This window comes from Sebastes fasciatus, chromosome 5, assembly GCF_043250625.1.
Source record: "Sebastes fasciatus isolate fSebFas1 chromosome 5, fSebFas1.pri, whole genome shotgun sequence".
In the NCBI taxonomy this organism is placed as follows: Eukaryota; Metazoa; Chordata; class Actinopteri; order Perciformes; family Sebastidae; genus Sebastes; species Sebastes fasciatus.
Genome location: NC_133799.1, coordinates 38,315,876 through 38,335,161, shown reverse-complemented (window position 1 = coordinate 38,335,161; position 19,286 = coordinate 38,315,876). Strand labels below are relative to the sequence as shown.

General features: G+C 45.8%; 1 protein-coding gene across 7 annotated transcripts in view; it reads right to left on the bottom strand.

Annotated features, from left to right (window-relative positions):
• frem1b (Fras1 related extracellular matrix 1b) overlaps window positions 1–19,286 on the bottom strand; it is an 81,085-nt gene that overhangs the window by 44,730 nt on the left and 17,069 nt on the right. For 6 of the 7 annotated variants that reach the window (XM_074636650.1, XM_074636645.1, XM_074636644.1 and 3 more), the window contains 9 exons: window positions 11,871–12,215; window positions 11,098–11,240; window positions 10,808–11,004; window positions 10,495–10,585; window positions 9,546–9,713; window positions 9,080–9,288; window positions 6,040–6,133; window positions 4,110–4,362; window positions 3,676–3,870 (listed from right to left, as the gene is read on the bottom strand). In XM_074636650.1, the coding sequence (XP_074492751.1) occupies window positions 3,676–3,870; window positions 4,110–4,362; window positions 6,040–6,133; window positions 9,080–9,288; window positions 9,546–9,713; window positions 10,495–10,585; window positions 10,808–11,004; window positions 11,098–11,240; window positions 11,871–12,215 (1,695 nt within the window). Of the gene's footprint in view, window positions 1–3,675; window positions 3,871–4,109; window positions 4,363–6,039; window positions 6,134–9,079; window positions 9,289–9,545; window positions 9,714–10,494; window positions 10,586–10,807; window positions 11,005–11,097; window positions 11,241–11,870; window positions 12,216–12,963; window positions 13,037–19,286 lie in introns of all 7 variants that reach the window. The other variant, XM_074636649.1, reaches the window with a different exon arrangement.

Sequence of the window (19,286 nt, the reverse complement as noted above, 5' to 3'; positions counted from 1 at the left end):
TGGAGCAGCAGCATTAGCAGCAGTAGCAGCAGCAATGTGGAGCAACAGCAGCGTGGAGCAGCAGCAATGTGGAGCAGCAGCAGCGTGGAGCAGCAGCAGTGGAAGCAGCAGCAGCGTGGAGCAGCAGCAGCAATGTGGAGCAGCAGCAGCAATGTGGAGCAGCAGCAGTAGTGTGGAGCTGCAGCAGCGTGGAGCAGCAGCAGTAGTGTGGAGCTGCAGCAGCGTGGAGCAGCAGCAGCAGTATCGTGGAGCTGCAGTAGTGTGGAGCAGCAGCAGCAGCAGTATCGTGGAGCTGCAGTAGTGTGGAGCAGCAGCAGCAGCGTGGAGCAGCATCAGCAATGTGGAGCAGCAGCAGCAGTAGTGTGGAGCTGCAGCAGCGTGGAGCAGCAGCAGGTTGAAGCATAGAGTAGCAACTTGGAGCAACAGCCGCGTAGAGCAACAGCAGCATCAGCATAAACTTAATGAAAAGCTAATTAGATTAAAACATATACAGTGAAGCCTTTTGATTCTTCACAGGTTGCAAGCTGAGGCATATGGCTAGAAAGTCAAATGAGAGAGTCAAGCAGATATGCCGTAACATTTACTATATATAGCCAGCAAGTTACTGAGCACTCATAGCTTTTGAGCTTCGAGGATGTCTTGAGCCTCCGGCCGGAGGTAACGCTCATAAGCGGTTGATGACCATCGGCCCCAAGCCTCGAGTGTGGAGACAAGAGCTGTTAATGCTGCTGTTGTTGCTCCTATGCGGAGAGAATGCGCAGTGCAGCGTTCTGGTGGCAGTCCGCATGATTGGCAGAGGAGGCGAAGGTGTGAGCAAACCAAGCTTGGGACATGGGCTTCCCCTCATCTGTGACAAAGAATGACTCTCATTGGCTGGCTTGAGGTCGGCATCTCAGATAGTGGATCATTGAAGACGGGATTAGACTCAGATTAAAACAGATGTTCCTTCCTATCTCCATCAGTCTTGCACCCTTTATGAAGGATGGCTGCAAGGATTTGGCTTCTCAGATTGTGCGAAATTGCAGCAGCAGGTGGAATAATGGACCCTGGTGGAGATTTGGACTGCAATTCCCAGAAATCTCCGCGGGACTGTGACGTCATCAAAGCTCGATGGAGTGACGTAATCGATCTGCGGCGCGCGTAGAGGTGACGGCCCTTCCGTGTTTTGGAAGAAGCCGGCTTGCTGGAGATGCCGACATGGACTCAAAGCTTGGATCTGGAGTCATACTGGCGAGTGACGACTGGATGCTGGATAGAGCTGTAATGACGGGCCGCTGGAGCTCGGACTGCTGGGCTTGGACCGGGGCTTGGACCGGGCCTCGGACCGGGCCTCGGACCGGGGCTTGGACCGCTGGATCTCGTGCTCTTTTGGATGGCGGCTCAGCGGCCGTAACTGGGACTGCAGCGGAGTTTCGGGCACTTTCTTTCCTTTTCTCGGCGGCTTCCTGGGAGCGCAGGTTTTGAGAAGATCTGCTGGTGGAGTTTTGCCATGGACGCTTTCCAAAACATTACAAAAGCTCTTCATTAGAAGACCCGACTGGAGCCGTGATGTGGTTTTCAACCAGGACTTGTAGGAGCCTGGACACTGGCCATTAGGAAATGCTGGGAGCAGAACTTGAATGTCTACTTATCAGATGCGAGCTCCGGCGGATAGGGAACGGCTCTCTTTGCCGATGGCTTCCTCTGCCTCGGATGCTGTTGTTGTGACTCCATAGCTCAGTCATCATGGACGGAAATCGACATGACGAGCAGCAGGGTAAGTTGAAGCTTGTACGTGGAAAATCTGGTTGTTCTCATGTTGCGAGCGGCTTGTAGAGGAAGCAGCAACGGTAGGCCGGCTGAAGCAGCTTAAATAAGGTGCCCTGTATGAAATTGACCAATGAATGCATAGAGAGGAATCAGCTGATCTGTCAGCTGATGCATCAGCTGATTGGGCTGGCTTAAGATCAGCTGTTATCAGCCGATCGCCATCGTATGAGCAGAGCTTGACATCATGGCCTGCATGAACTAACGCTACGCTCGATTCATAGTCAAGTCAGCACACTGACACACTGACAGCTGTTGTTGCCTGTTGGGCTGCAGTTTGCCATGTTATGATGTGAGCATATTGTTTTATGCTAAATGCAGTACCTGTGAGGGTTTCTGGATCAATATCTGTCATTGTTTTGTGTTGTTAATTGATTTACAATAATAAATATATACATACATTTGCATAAGGCAGCATATTTGCCAACTCCCATGTTGATAACAGTATAAAATACTTAAAGGGACTATTTGTAACTTTGTACGCGTATAAATGTAGCGGGTCGTCACACATGCACGCTAACATATGCGCGTTCGCGTGTGGCCGCTGCCTCTCCAACTCTGCCTGCCTGCCTTCGCTCAGAGAGCGCGCGCGTTCTCAGCTCGCTCCACCTCTAGACGTGAATGCGCGCTCACTCCTCACTGCAGAAGAGTTAGTTTCGCTCTGAGAATATCTAGTGAATGCACAGTGGACGTTTGTGCAGAAAAAAAATGCTGCAGCTCCTCCAGACCAACAGAGGTTTCCCGTGTCTTGTGAAGTGACGGAGCTCATTAGCTAGTAACGTTACCCTCTCGTTACCGACCGGGTGCCGGTGTCTCCTCTGCTCTCTCCGGCTGCGGGCGGAGAGAGCAGAGGAGACATGCTGCAGAGCGCCGCTGCTTCAGCCTGCACTTAGGCAGGAAAAGCCAACACTAGGATCAGATCTAAATCATGTTCATGGAGAGACCTTCGTCTGGTCAGCTAACATTACTGCCAAGCAGCTGAAATATAGAGTGATATTGTGGTTTTAGCTGACTTGTGTCGCCTCACTGTTTTGAGTGATGCTCGTTCAGGTATATTGAGAGCGAGCAAGCGCGAGCCCGACGCTGACTTTCGTTGATTTTCGTTGATTTCACGGCCACAGGTGTCGCTGTTAAGAAGCATTTCTGAAAGTTACAAATAGTCCCTTTAAGGTACATTTTGGAGAGATAAAAAATGTGAAATTAATTTGTGATAAATCGTGATTAACTATGGACAATTATGCGATTAATCGCGATTACATATTTTAATCATTTGACAGCCCTAATTATTATAATGTAATGTATTAGTAATAATGTTTAGGTTTGGTGTCACTTTGGGCTCTGGGTCATTGTGACGCCATTTCTCACTATTTTCACAATTTTTACAAACCAAACAATCAATCCATAAATGGAGAAAATAATCAGCAGATTAATCCATGATGAAAATAATCATTAGTTAAAAGTTCAAAATGAGCTCCACCTCGACCAACTACAACAGTAAAATCCAGTTTTCACATTAATGCATGAGTAATAATAATCTAATAATCTAATATATAATAGTATATAATAGTCACAGGGGACAGTTTTATATTTTTTATATTTTAACTACATGTTCCTGATTATACTTAGATACTTTTACTTTAGTAACATTTTCAGTGCAGGTCTTTAACTTGTAACAGAGTATTTTTAAATTGTGGTATTAGTACCATTAGGTTAAGTAAAAGATCTGTATACTTCCTCCATCTACAGCAGTCAAGAGCAAAGATTTACGACTTTTAAAAGCCTTTTTTGAGGAAACAAGATTCAGTGGGTTTTTTTTAAACGGTTCCTCACATATTCGACCTGTCAGGTGTTTCATGACAGATATCTTACCCAGAGTGACGGTGGGGACTTGGTTGTTGACAGGAAGAACGGTGATGTTCAGGTCGTACACAGGAAGTGTGCCGTGGAGAGGCACGGGTGGGGGCGGGGCGTCTCCGTGACAACAGCCGTCTGTCCCTCCAGCCTCGCCGTCAGAGATGATGAGGGTGACGGTGTCAAGCACCGGCTCGGGTCCGATCTCTCCTCCTGAAACAGAAACCAAAAAATATAATTTCTGTCTCTTGTGAGAAAAACAAGGTGTTTGATGTAGAGCTTCTGAACCATCTCTAGAACCAAACCCACACATGTGACAGGACAATGTGAAAAGAATTTGGACTGTGATCAAGGAACAAAAACACTTTATCCCAAGTCACATTAAGAAATAAACAAACACATTTTTCCCACGTGCCATGAACACAGCGTTGTCTCCCATGATGCTCTCTCACCTGTGTGGACGTAGTAGATGTATCCCTGCAGCAGGTCCTGCTGGGAGAACTTGTCCACGGTCAGCCCGGCTCTCTGCAGCTCCCCTCTGCCTGGACTCCGTGCCAGCATGTAGGTCAGTCTGGAGTCGTCGCTGTCCCGGTCTGTGGCCGACAGGTAGTCCACTGTTACCTGGACCTGCCCCGCCTCCTTGCAGCTGAGCTCCCCCCGGAGGTCCCCACCCAGCTGGGGAGGTTCGTCGTTCATCGGTAGGACCTGAGGACAGCAGAAGAGGCATCACAGACCGTAAATACACAGCATGAACAAATAAAGGCCAGGTAAATATTCATGGAGGTGGAATTGACTGTAGCCAACTACAACAGTTTTTTTAATAGAAACTAGTGCAATCCCGGTGCAAACATGGCAGTTCAGAACGGGCCGAGTGCTTGGCCTGTGGTGTTGCTGCTTGCAGTTTTCTCGAGAACCGCTCGAAACAACTTCACACTCTACATACACTGCACTTCCTTGGGTCCTGAGCAATACACCTGCCATGACATAGTTGCGTCACACATCCAAATCTATGGATTTAATGAGTGGAGGTATTATTGTCGGAGATAACACTATTAGTCAGTAGGGCAAAAACGTACACAATTTGAGTTCTAGTGGCAGAGTGGCCCTATTCCTGTAGAATACCCGCTTGTGCTCGTTGACTCCAGAAAAGTGAAGAAGAGTTCATTATTCCAGCATCCAGCAGCAAAAGTGAACAACCCGCTGCGGACGACATGCAAGACTCAGTCCGCAGAGCCCTGAAGCCCCGACCCCGCTACTGCACAGAGCGCTGTGTGCTTGTTTATTCAAAGTTTGTTAATATTGAACGTGTCTTGTGTCCAAATTGCACCAAATTCGACACCACACGTCTTTAGCAATACACCCGCCAAGTGTGAAGTCGATCGGATGAACGGTCAAGACTAGAGACGTAACCACTTTAAAGATGGTGTTTAGGTGTTTAGGTGTTTGTAGTGAAATGAGGAGGTATCGTATCAGATAACAGCATTTATATATATTTATATCATTTCAATTTCACCAATCAGCCGTTCCTCATCTTTTGGAATAAGGAATAAATAGAAACAGGAAGTCTGAGACAACATGGAAGCTGCGCAGCGCTTCGTCTCTCGCGGCCAGTTAGTTCATTCTAATAGAAAACAATGCAATCAAACTGATTTTGTCACTGCTGGCCCGCGTTAAATAAAGATATTCCACGTCATCTTTCACCTCCAGAATCCAGGCTGTTGGTTGTCTTAGACTCTTCTTCTATAGCTTTCTGCCAGCAGCGTTAGACTGTAGTTCCGTCAGCTCATGTGAGGGAATGTCGCCCACTCCTGGTGGAGCTAGTAAATGCACCTCTTACTTACAGATTGTTTCTACAGATCTGCAGCGGTACCAATTGGACAATGTCACATGGCCCACAAATGCATAGGAAGCGATCTGCAAATGTGCAAATAGCATTCCACGTGTAGAAATAGATGCACAAATGTGTAGATATCACTTTACATGTAAACCTTAAAATGCGTATTTACAGAGTAAGTTATGCGTATTTGCAAATCACCCTGTATTTTTGTGAATGTGACTTTACACAACACACATACAAAAATACATGTTTTTTTGGATAGTGAAATATTTGCAGATCATGGTACACATTTGTGGAATGTCTTCTGTGGGTTACAACTAATAAAGTCCAATCAAAACTTCCATATGAAGAGTGCCAGAATTTTCATGTGAACATTTTGGAGGAAGAAGAACACCTGACATGACTCTGTTGTTTTACTGATCCACTCATGGCCTCATGGAAATCCCAGCACAACTATTTTCGCTAAACTATTACTAAACAAAGCATCTGGATTATCCTCCCGGAAAGAAATTCCATTTGTTCCATTTTGGCAGTAGGAAACTCACCTGTATTGGCAGGACGACATCTGCTGAGTTCAGACCGTCCGTCACCTTCAGATGGACTTCGTCGTCAGTGGTCTCAGAGTCATCATGGATGTACCTGCGACACAAAAAGCCATCAAACTCCACCTGTCAGTATGCCAATGTGAAATTATAAAATAGTTATACTTTTACAAATGTTTGGCTCTATGGAGGATATAATTTGAATAGGCCACAAATACATTAGCTCACAGAGTTAGCAGATATGCCTCTTTAGGTGCCTACTCTAGAAATATAACAAGCAAACCAAAATCAGGCACCTTCAAAGATTCCAGTTCACAGACGAAATAGTACGACTAATAGTAGAAGTAGTAAATATCCAGTCAAACACTAATATGGGCTTTTCACACCTGAAAGTCTGAACCAAAGTCTGAACTAAGGTTCATGTTTTTGTTACATTGTGTACATCTGATCCGATTACTTTTGGTTTCACATTGTCATCACCTACGTCCTACCGTCATCATCTACGTCCTGCCGTCATCACCTACGTCCTGCAGTCATCACCTACGTCCTACCGTCATCATCTACGTCCTGCCGTCATCACCTACGTCCTGCCGTCATCACCTACATCCTGTCATCATCACCTACATCCTGCAGTCATCACCTACGTCCTGCCGTCATCACCTACGTCCTGCCATCATCACCTACGTCCTGTCATCATCACCTACGTCCTGTCATCATCACCTACGTCCTGCAGTCATCACCTAAGTCCTGTCGTCATCACCTACGTCCTGCAGTCATCACCTACGTCCTGCAGTCATCACCTACGTCCTGCAGTCATCACCTACGTCCTGCCGTCACCACCTACGTCCTGTCATCATCACCTGCGTCCTGTCATCATCACCTACGTCCTGTCATCATCACCTACGTCCTGTCATCATCACCTACGTCCTGCAGTCATCACCTCGTCCTGCCGTCATCACCCACGACCTGCAGTCATCACCTACGTCCTGCCGTCATCACCTACGTCCTGCCGTCATCACCTTCGTCCTGCCGTCATCACCTACGTCCTGCCGTCATCACCTACGTTCTGCAGTCATCACCTACGTCCTGCCGTCATCACCTTCGTCCTGCCGTCATCACCTACGTCCTGTAGTCATCACCTACGTCCTGCCGTCATGATCTACGTCCTGCAGTCATCACCTACGTCCTGCAGTCATCACCTCGTCCTGCCATCATCACCTACGTCCTGCCATCATCACCTACGTCCTGTCATCATCACCTACGTTCTGTCATCATCACCTACGTCCTGCAGTCATCATCTAAGTCCTTCCATCATCACCTACGTCCTGCAGTCATCAACTCGTCCTGCCGTCATCACCTACGTCCTGCAGTCATCACCTACGTCCTGCCGTCATCACCTACATCCTGCCGTCATCACCTACGTCCTGCAGTCATCACCTACGTCCTGCCGTCATCACCTACGTCCTGCAGTCATCACCTACGTCCTGCCGTCGTCATCTACATCCTGCAGTCATCACCTACGTCCTGCAGTCATGACCTACGTCCTGCCGTCACCACCTACATCCTGCCGTCATCACCTACGTCCTGCCGTCATCACCTACGTCCTGCAGTCATCACCTACGTCCTGCCGTCATCACCTACGTCCTGCCGTTATCACCTACGTCCTGTCGTCATCACCTACGTCCTGCCGTCATCACATATGTCATCAACTACATCCTGCTGTCATCACCTACGTCCTGTCGTCATCACCTACGTCATCACCTACGTCCTGTCGTCATCACCTAGGTCATCACCTACGTCCTGTCGTCATCACCTACGTCATCACCTACGTCTTGTCGTCATCACCTAGGTCATCACCTACGTCCTGCCGTCATCACCCACATCCGGCCATCATCACCTACGTAAGCTGCATCTCTCTATTCTTGACATTGATTGGTTTGTAGATGGGCTCTTCCATCCTCTCTCTCTCTCGTCTTCTAACAAAATGATTGAAAAGTGTCAGAATGTTTTCCAACTGATTCTTGAGTGATTGATGATGATGATTGTTTTGTTTTTCCTTTTTCCAGTTCTGACGACAGCCTGCCAGAACTTCCTATAATTGGGCCCAAGGTCCGAAACATCCAAAACTAGAATTACCACCTTGCAGTTGTCTGGCTGCTCCAACCAGTCAAGTTGTAGTTTATATCCATATCTGTAACTGAAGTGTGTAACCATCTAATTGGTGTGTTCGCTCTCTGTGATATTCTCACAGCTGTGATCTGCTTTGGTCTCCATGTAACTGCAGTCAGTGATCCTGAAAACCATCAGGACAACAACATATGTTCTGTATTACATCACTGTATTGTTGGAGAGCTATTTGAATTAAATAAGTTACAAGAAGTTCTGTTTATTAAATCCTGGGTCTTATTTTGATTTGTTCTTGTTTAATCCCATCATCTAAACCAGTGATGTGGAGGAGAAAAACCAAAGTAAACACATTTTATTACACTTTGTCTACGGTTTCAAAATCCAAAATTAATCAGCTCTATTAAGCTCTGCAATGGACAGTTAGGCAAAAATTACATCATATAAAATGGTATTATTAGGGCTGTCAAATTAACGCAATAAGAATGCATTAACGCACATTTGTTGAGTGATGATAGTGGCATCATATGAAAGTAGAAAACCTGAGGAATCCATTTGTACCAACCATGTCATACCAGCTTATCGAGAAGGCTAAATATCACTGGTGAGGAAAAACTGGCAAGAACAATTTTAAGGGGTCCCTAGACCTCAAACCTCCAGATATGTGAATGTAAATGGGTTGTCAGTACCCACGAGTCTCCTTTTACAGACATGCCCACTTTATGATAATCACATGCAGTTTGGGGCAAGTCATAGTCAAGTCAGCACACTGACACACTGACAGCTGTTGTTGCCTGTTGGGCTGCAGTTTAACATGTTATGATTTGAGTCAAATCCCAACCCTAATCTTAATCTGAACCTAAGTGGAACACTATCCATAAAAACCAAGTACAGTCCAACACCCCCCACTGTGTCTGACCTGAGACGGAGTCCTCTCAGGTCCTGCAGGGTGAAGCTGTCTCTCTGCAGCAGCGTTCGGCCCTGCAGCTCCAGCCGGCCGTGGCGAGCAGTCCTCTGAACCTCCACCCTCAGAGCCTCCTCCTGGCTGTCCCGGTCCTGAACCAGGAGGTGCTCCTCAGTCACAAAGGCTCCTCCACCCTCCTCCACCCGCAGCAGGTTGGTGAAGGCCTGACAATCGCATAGAGGATCAACCAACAATGTATATTCACATGTCGAGTGCAAATGATGAAATGAAAAAAAAAAATTGTTTACAGAATGTTCACTTTGATGGATGTTTTCTATCTGATGTAGTGGAAAATAAAAAAAAGATCCAGTCACAGATCATCACGTCATGAAAAACCACCAACACCAAGACTGTTTAGCCCCATAAAATGTTTATTACTCAAATCAACAATCAACAACCCAGTCTGTGTTTGACCTCTGACCTGTGGTGCCTGGTCGTCCACAGGGATGACGGTGATATTGAAGAGAAGGCCGGAGACGGTGCCGCCGTGGTGGTCGCTGACAGAGAAGACGAACTGGATGAACAGCGGCTCCGGGCCGATGTCCTCTACCGGGGGCATGAAGGCCACTTTCATGTAGTTCACTGCATGCTGGGAGAACACAGGAAACTAAGTCTATCTACTGTTTTTGTATCTGATCATTGTTTAGTCAATAATATATGTAAAAATGTATTATAATTTTCATTTAACTCCTTCCCATGGTAGGACTGAATACAGCAGAGTGCAGCCTTAAAGGGATAGTTTGGGTGTTTTGAAGAGGGGTTGTATGAGGTACTTATCCATAGTAGGTGTATCACTTACGGTAGATAACGGTTGGCGTGACCCTAGCTTGGAGAAACACACAGGAGCACCGGCTCCAGAGCAAAGCAATACACTGCTGTGGACGGGGACAGATGCAAAATGCATTTTAGCCACCTAAAAGAAAGGCTACGTATCCATACTGTTTTTGTCATCTGAGCCTGCTGGCTTTGGAGAGAGCAGAGATAAGTTTCACTTTCGGTTCAGTTCCCCATTGGAAAGGAGAAGGAAAAGGCTGTCTGACAGCAAGATAAAGATGTGAAAATATTCTAAATATAGTGTACACTTAAATGGATATAGATTTTTGTAGGTGAGCATTTCTTTTAGGTGGCTGAAATACATTTTTCTGCCGTCCCCGTCCACAGCACTGTATTGCTTTGCTCCTGTGCCGGTGCTCCTGTCTGTTTCTTGATTCTGGGGGCGTGCCGACCATCATCTGCTGGAGGTAATGCACCTACTATGGATAAGTACCTCCTACAACCCCACTTCAAAACACCCAAACTATCCCTTTTAGTAGGATCATGCTGCTTGTATATTTCAGGATGCAGTTAATGTGTTTTTATGTATTTCAAACCTGTGTGAAGGACTTTAACACCGGCACCATGTGGTCTCTTTTCATGCTGTTGGTGCTGTCTGTGTAGAAGAGACGTCCTGCATCCATCAGCCTGAAAAAAAAAACATAAATAAAAAGGATGTTTCATTTCATTTCAGGATCAATGTTTCTTCCCCACAGCACAGATTAAAGTGTCAAACAGACAGATTAGGTGTTGGAAGTTTTATTTTCTCGCTTTTGATTGAGCCATGTTAGCAGTCTTTGTGCTAAGATAGGCTAAACACGTCCTGGATCTGAAGATAGCAGAAGGAGTCCTGTCCTGTCCTCTCCTTACCCAGGATGCAGTGGGCTGAAGCAGGGTTGTGTGATGACGAAGGTCAGGTCTGTGTCCGGATGCTCTCTGTCGGTGAAGTGGAGGTAAGCCTGAGTGACGTAAACCACCTCTGTCTCCTTCACCGTCAGAGAGCGAACGCTGTCGGGGACTTCCACCGGCAGCTGGTCTTTTACCGGGAAAACGTGGACCACCACCGTCTGGATCCACAGGGAGGAGAGGGTTCAGTGTGACAGGACAAGATTTGTATTTTCTATTCTGCTGAATGGAAAGCTGCTGTTCTCCTGACTCACATATGTCTGGGAGAGGTTGGGTGGCTGGTGGCTGTCAGACAGCGTGACGTCGAAGGAGTCCTCAAACCATTCCTCTCCTGAGTGCTGGTAGTAGATCTGACCCTGGATAAGATCTCTCTGTAGGAAAATGTCCACTGGATCTCCTGCATGGACAGCAAACACATCGTCAATATTTACAACCCAGCAGCTGCATCACAAACATTTAAAACAAACCAAAGGACAAGGGCCTTGAAGGAGGCCCTAACTTTGTCTTGGTTATGTTTTCACCGAGATTTTGGTGGCGATCCGGATCATGATGAATTGTTTTAAGGATTCTGATCAGCCAGAACATTAAGACCTCTCGGTATAACACATGTGCAGTGTAACTGATGGCGCATGACCCAGCCTCTTTCCTTCAGAGAGAGAGCGGGGGGGACAACAAATGTAGATTTGGCATTTTCTCACATTAAACTCGTGAAATTCCAGTTGAGTTGGACCAAAGCACACTTGGTGATTGTTGGAAAGAGTAACGGCGACAGTTTAGGTGAGTTTTATTTTGTTTCTGTCCAGTTTGAATGAAGTGTTTTACGATGCTCCGCTATGAACAGCTGATCTCAACATAAACACAAATACACGTGAATGATTGCGCAAGCTGAACGGAGATGGGGGGCAATCGTACTTGGGGCACCTTGGCGGAGGTCTGCGCTCTCCGAGTGCCATTCTAGTATAAAGACGTATTCTTTGTGTTTATTTTTTCTTTTACCCAAATCAAACTGAACACGCCCCACCCTCACCTGTCTCGTGGGCGAAGGTCTTCCTGACCAGCTGCCCCGCCCGAGGGCTGGAGGCCACCCTGTAGAGGATGTAGTCGTCGCTGGAGTCCAGGTCGGAGGCAAACAGCATGTAATCCTCCAGCCTCACGGCGCCGCCCTCCTGCACCTCCACCGCCACGTTGTTGATGAGGAACGGCGGGGAGTCGTCTTTGGGAAGGATGTTGATGGGGAACTTGTGGCGGATGCTGTGACGGCCGTCGCTGATGCGGAAGACGACGTGGTCGCGGGTGGTGTCGCTGTCGGAGTGATGGTAGACGACCACACCCTCCCTCAGGTCCCGCACACGAAACATGAACGCCTTCCCGCCTGGGAAACAGGAAACACCATCAGACTGTACACATGTTTACATCTGGGGAGGAGGTGATTTTCTCAGTTCCTTTAAAATAGTAGTTGATGGCCTCAGACTACCGGTGGGCAATCTCCAGGTCTGAGAGGTGAAGCTGATGCTGAAGTGCCTTAAACCTGCATTCAGCCAGCAGGGGGCGACTCCTCTGGTTGCTAAAATAAGTCTGATTGTATAGAAATCTATGAGAAAATGAGCCTACTTCTCACTTGATTTATTACCTCAGTAAACATTGTAAACATGAGTTTATGGTCTCAGTCACTAGTTTCTTTTTTCAATACAGAATGATGTTCATTTAGTAAATTATGGTCCCATTTAGAGGCTTAGAACTTTAACCCTTTCACAGCGTGTTTTCAGTTCATGAATGTTAATTTTAACTTTTTGGTCGCCTAAAAACATCTTAATCAGTGTTCGGTTGTACTTAGCTTCACCCTCTCGTGTCACTTCTGGTACCAAAAAACAAGATAGCGACGGCTAAAATGCCAAACTCGAAGCTTCAAAACGGCAGTCCACAAACAGATGGGTGACGTCACGCTGCTTATGTTCACTTCTTACAGTATATACAGTCTATGCACACTACATATCAATCCCATACATTACTAAAACATGTGCTCAAAAAACACTCTATTTCATCCATTCAGTAAATATATTGTAATCTCGAATTACTTCCATACTAACACAAATTGTGCTTTGAAATGGGATGGTGTTTACCGTGTTCACGAGAAGAGTCCATATGAACGCCTCCCCCTCTTGTGGTATTCACGACCTCGTAAGTGGAAAGTTTCTGAAAGTTCAGAGTACACGACTTGTGACGTACTTTGTTGACGTTGTCAGAAATGGCGGAGGCCATGGAAGTTAATTTTTTGGTAGATATTAAGTGAATATATTTTAATTGTAGTCGTAGATTGTAATTCTTGGTAATTTTATAATATGTTTGAGGAAAATGTTGATATTCCCAACGGCCTCATCTCTCTCCTCTATCATTATGTCTTTGCATTTCCTGCATTATGTTAGCCACTTGCCAGCTTGATAAATTGTTAGCCTCTGTGGCTTCTAGACGCCGACAGTAACTTTAATATTGCTGTTGCTTAGCAACGGTGTTCTCACGACTTAACCACTTGAACGTCAAGCATATCATTTACACGACTTACCATGTTGTCAACACGAGCTCACGAATTTCATTTGAAGGCATCAAAATACAGTTTCAGTTTTTAATAAGAACAGAATGTATTTTTTTTTTTTTTAAAGTTATTTTTTTGGGGGCATTTTCCATTTTTTATGACAGGACAGTGGATAGAGTCGTGAAAGGGGGGAGAGAGAGAGTGGATGCGGAAAGGGCCACAGGCCGGATTCGAACCCGGGCCGCCGCGGTCAGGATCAAGCATAATACATGGACGCCCGCTCTACCAACTGAGCTAACCCAGGCGCCACAGAATGTATTTTAAGACAGTTGCAGTGACCAGAGCGGTGTCCAACAGACCTGTGTCTTAGACCTTAATAGTTAATCGTGATCAACTATGGACAATCATAACGAATAAATATTTTAATTGATTGACAGCTTTTTTAAACATATTCTTATAGATATTGGTGATATTGATTTCAACCATATAACTCAAGTAGTTTAAAGGTACATTGATGTCAATTTATGTCTACTTTTATGTCACCAGATTTAAAGTAAAAATATGTGGACAAATACTTGTTTAAATAATGTAAATGATTAAAGATAACAATTACAAAAATACAATTATATTTTTTAGCAGTTCTAGCTCCACAAAATAATGTATTTTAGTATCAATAAATTCAGATTTATTGCTTCAAAAACAGTCTGAACTCAGCGTCGTCAGTATGAAGAGTTGGATGGAACATGAAAAACTTGTGTGTCCTACATTAATGAAATGTAGGCCGTGTCCATCTGTCAGCTCTCTGCTGCTGGCTGGCCTCCCTCACACTGTGCATCATGCTAACCGCTAACAGCAGAGCGTCACATGACTGGCGGCCTACTGGCGGACATGTGTTGTTGTCAGAGGACGGCTCTGTTTCCAACCAACGCTTCGCACTTTGATTCAATTACCGTCTCCAACACATGCACTGATTTTTTTTCTCCCATTGTCACTTGGAAATAACAAGTTTCTCCTAGCGCCTGAAGGCACCGCGAGGCGCTGGCTGGGGTTTGTGCTGCGAACACCGGTGGGGTAAAACATGGCGTCCCTCCCGGTGGTTGCCTGGTTGCCAGGATTAGGGGCTTCCTGTCTGCCTTCGCGCGTGCCAGAGAGACAGAAGGGCAAGGTCAGCAGACAGATTGAGAGACGAGCGGTCGCGAGCCCGAACCTCATTAGCAATTTTACCGAGGGAAACCGACTACTGGTCCAAGTGATAGAAACAACTTGGTAATTGGGCCCAAAGGTGGCATTGGGCAACAGGCCCATAAAGGAGAAAATGGGATGGGAGGTGTGTGTGTGTGTGTGTGTGTGTGTGTGTGTGTGCGTGTGTGTGCGTGCGTGTGCGTGTGCGTGTGTGTGTGTGTGTGTATGTATGTGCAGCAGGACAGGCAGCCATCCATTTGGCTGAAGGCATTGGACCAAGCCTGCAGTGACTGTCCCCCACGCTGCAGCGTTGTCACCCCCTGAGTCGCAGCATGGAGGGTCAGCGGCGCTCTCCTCAGAGACACAACTCCACCAGAGGACCCACTAAATGCTTCCTACAGGCCCCGTACAGACATACATGCATACATACATGTGAGCAGAGCAGAGCCAAACTTTTGTTCCTTCTTTACAACGAGTGTCCAAAGTGAGGAGATAAAATGATGCTGGAGAGGGTGCTGCTATCCTACATGGAGGGGGTTGGTGGTGGAAGCATGCTTAGTGGTACAAAAGTTTCAACAAGCATCCAACTACTATACTAGGGTTTGTCTGGACAGGTTTTTGATGGTTGGTGGTGAGGAGAGACACACAGGAAACACAGTGATAACAGAGAGTTAAAAAAGACAGTATGAGAAGCAGGAAACAAAGAGACGAGAGAGGAAAGAAGGCAGAGAAAGAAAACCGTTAAAGGAGCAATATGTAGAACTGACAGCTAGCATTTAAAATGGGTAACAGCAGTCCAAATTCAAAACATTGGAGCCGCGGCCCGTCCGCTCCTTCGGTGTGACTGATAGCAGTGCACGTTTTTACAATTTGAGGGATACCTTCTAGACACGACAGCATTAGCCTCTTGCCAGCAGTAGGGTTAGTTGTATTACTTACAGTAGATTGCGGTCAGCGTGCCCCAAGTTTGGAGAAACAGACAGTAGCACCAACACTGGAGCAAAGCAATACAGTGCCACGGACCGCATAAAAAAGGTATTTTAGCCACCCAAATGAAAGGTTACGTATCTATACTGTTTTTGTCATCTGAGCCTGCTGGCTTTGGAGAGAGCAGAGATAGGTTTCACTTTCAGCTCAGTTCCCTGTTGGAAAGGAGAAGGAAAAGACTGTCTGATGTCAAAATAAAGAGTTGAAAATATTCTAAATATAGCGTACACTTAAATGGATATAGATTTTTGTAGGTGAGCCTTTTTTTTAGGTGGCTAAAATACGTTTTTCTGCCGTCCCTGCCAAAAGCAGTACATAGCTTTGCTCAGGAGTCGGTACTCCTGTCTGTTTTTAGATGCTGGGGGCGTGCCGACCATCATCTGCTGTAGTAAATACACTACTATGGATGAGAACCTCATACAACCCCACTTCAAAACACCCAAACTATCACTTTAATAATTCAAAAATGTCAAATACTAAATAACATCCTCAGTCCTCTAAAAATCCTTCAAATTAAACATTTGCTGAATGAAAAACATTGGCACATCAAACATTGAAATGTTTTAAGGGGTCACAAGTCAAAGAGGTTGAGAACCACTGGTCTAAACCCTACAGGGCTCATCACGTCACAGATATGGTGTTTATTAGGGTTCAAGCCCCAAAGGGGCAGAACCCTATTGAGTTGTAACGTTTTTTATTATTTGTTGTCTTATGCCGTGGCTCAAATTGCCGTGAGCTGGAATGAGCTAGAAACATGAAACTTGGCACAATAACTGGAAATGATGTGCAGATGCTTGATGAAATATAACCCCAATTGGCCACATGGTGGCGCTATAATTAATTCCCAAAATCGCGATTTTGGAAAGGCCACGCCACTCACACCGTAAGTCCAATTGACTTGAAATTTGACACACATGTCCACCTCCATGTGTTCTACGAAAAAGTCTCTTGGACAACTAAAGTCCGCCTAACTACATTTTCCACCATTTTGAATTTTTTGAAAAACACATTTTTGACATCTACTCCTAAACCTGCCTGAAACATCCCCTGAAAGTTTCCTGTGAACTTCAGGGGTTTACCAAACTCACAGAATATATTTTATAACAATTTTGAAACGTGTGTAAAATGATTTAGAAATGTGAAACGTCCCCAAAATGCCAAGAAATATGACTGGTGGGACTTTGAGTGTACACGTACAGAAAGGCTGCATACATTGTAATGATGAAACAAGGGAGTGATTGGTCTCATTCCTTCTTTATACAGAATTAAATTGGGTGAAATGACTTTGCTCTGCTTTTTAAAGCCCAAAACCCGATCACTGCTGCTCCTGGCTTTGATTTTGGCAATTCAGCTGCTTCCCACTGTTGAGCAAAAAAAGGCTTGAACCCGCGAACTGCCGCTTGCGGCTGTAATTATGCTTTGTAATGGTAGAAGGAGCAGGAAAAAGTTTAGCTTTGTGACTTTGCTCTCATCCAAGTGAAGTTAGACGCTAGTTCAATGTCTAAACTAGGGATGTCACAAGAACCGATACTTCGGTACCAAGTCGATGCCAAAATTCTAAAAACGTGTTGGTACTTGTTTTCAATAGTACAGACGGTACCGTACGATGCCTGCAGGGTCCGAAATCAACACCCGCCAAGCGCAAAATGCGGCTGCTTCTGTCCTCTGCTCTCTGTCGGAGATTGACACACACACACACACACACACACACACACACACACACACACACACACACAACAGCGCTCTGCAGCAGCGAGATCCAGAGATGCAGAGATCCTCTATGTTTGAGAAGAGGATTCAGTCGGAAGAAACTGAACTGAACTGAACAAACTGAATTTCTATCTTTTGTTGCTTATTGCTAAATCTCTTAAAAGTGGTGGTTTGGTTTTTATTGAATTCTGGACTCTGTATTTCCGGTGAATGTTATTGGAACTAGCAATTGATTATCTTACACTTAACTCCCCAGACCCACTTAGTTTGAACCAATCCAACAGCATCCAATCAAGTTTCAGGAGAAAACCATGAAGAACTAACGTTATGTTACTGAGCACCAGTTGGTTCCAGTTACTCTGCTGTTAAAATGACGTCACATTTGATGAAGAGTGTTTATGGCCTGTTTAGGACTCGAGACCTGAGTTGGGACTTGAGTCACAGACTTTAGACTTACTTGTGACTTGCAAAACAATGACTTGGTCCGACCTCTGGTAGCCTTTACCCAGTGAAATGTCACCATGTCAGTGAATTTATACTACTGCTTGCAATCTGAGAATATATATAGACACATGTACACATTACATGGGATTTATTGTTTTTTTTTACCGTGGTATCGAATTTGGTATCGAAAATTGTGGAAATTCACTGCTATTGGTATCGACTACTAGATTTCTGGTACCGTGACATCCCTAGTCTAAACAAAGATATCCTCAGCATAAGCCCCACTGCGAGATGCTCTTGAGGTCACGATCATAAATTGTTTGTAAATGTATCTAAATTAGAGAGCGATCACAAGTTAAATATCAGCCTCCAATTTGATGAAACGAGCTGGAGAATCAGTTGAAAACGCACCTCGTCTCCCTCTGAGCTTCCCTCTGCTCCTACACGTCTAAAGCAGCCATGAAAGGTTAACTCCCTGCCTGAACCCCTCGGGGCTTCTGCACTCCTGCCACCTCACCCCCCTCCTCCTCCCTCACTGCCCCCCTCCTTGCTGGTAGCATGTTTGGGGACAGTGCATCTGCTCCCTGTGCACGGCGGCATGAAATGGCGTAAATCCCTCCAATCTGCTCGGTCCAGCTCCCCGTTTGAGACAAAGAGGCCGTCTAACAACGCGCTGGGCTGGAAGGGACAGACGTGGACGGAGAGGGAGGCGGCGGCAGCAGCAGCAGCAGCCTCCGTGCTGCCACGGCCCCCCTGGCGAAGTGGCCGCGGCCCCATTTTACACCTGATTAGGAAACACATGCAGGGCCACTAGACATATGCTTCCCCAGCCACACCACAGTCCCTGACGGATGGGCAACACATGGAGGAAAAAGGGCGGAAAAGGCCAGACGACGTTCTCTGGGAATTCCCTGGGCGGTGTGTGTGTCAGAATACCAGCACGGGATTAAAGGAGCGAGGTATGAGGACGAAGGATCAAACTGGGGTTCTTTCAAAAAGTAATGGGTCTCTATCTGTATACTGCATGTGACTAAATGTACAAATGTGCATTTTACTGCCCTCCATCACCAGTCTACTACACCCAGTTTGTATGCTGCATCCAATCAGGAATGCGCTGAGGTGATTTATCTTGTTGTTTTGCTTTGATCCAGCATCTTTTGGCTTTAACAACTCATTTTTACTTCAACATAACAGAGGTTGGATTCATGCAGAAACTCAAAAACAAAAATCAAACACAACAAAGAAATGCAGCTGCTGATGTGAACAACAAGCCACTACATACTCTGTTAAGGAATTTAAACTAACCAACAGATTGTGGTTAATTATAGTGCAGCCGCCAATTGTAGAAGAATTACTGAGATTTTGTACTGCAGTAATAATAGTAATACCACCACAGTGTAGAAATACTGTTACAAATAAAAGTCCTGCATTCAATTTTTACTTAAGGCCCTGAAACACCAAGCCGACGGTCGGCCGTCGGAATGTTTGGGGCCATCAGTGAGCGTCTGTCGGCCTAGTTTTTTTAGTGTGTCCCACATCGCCGGCTCTAGTCTGCTCATGTCGGAGGTTTTTCGGCCGATTCAGGATGTT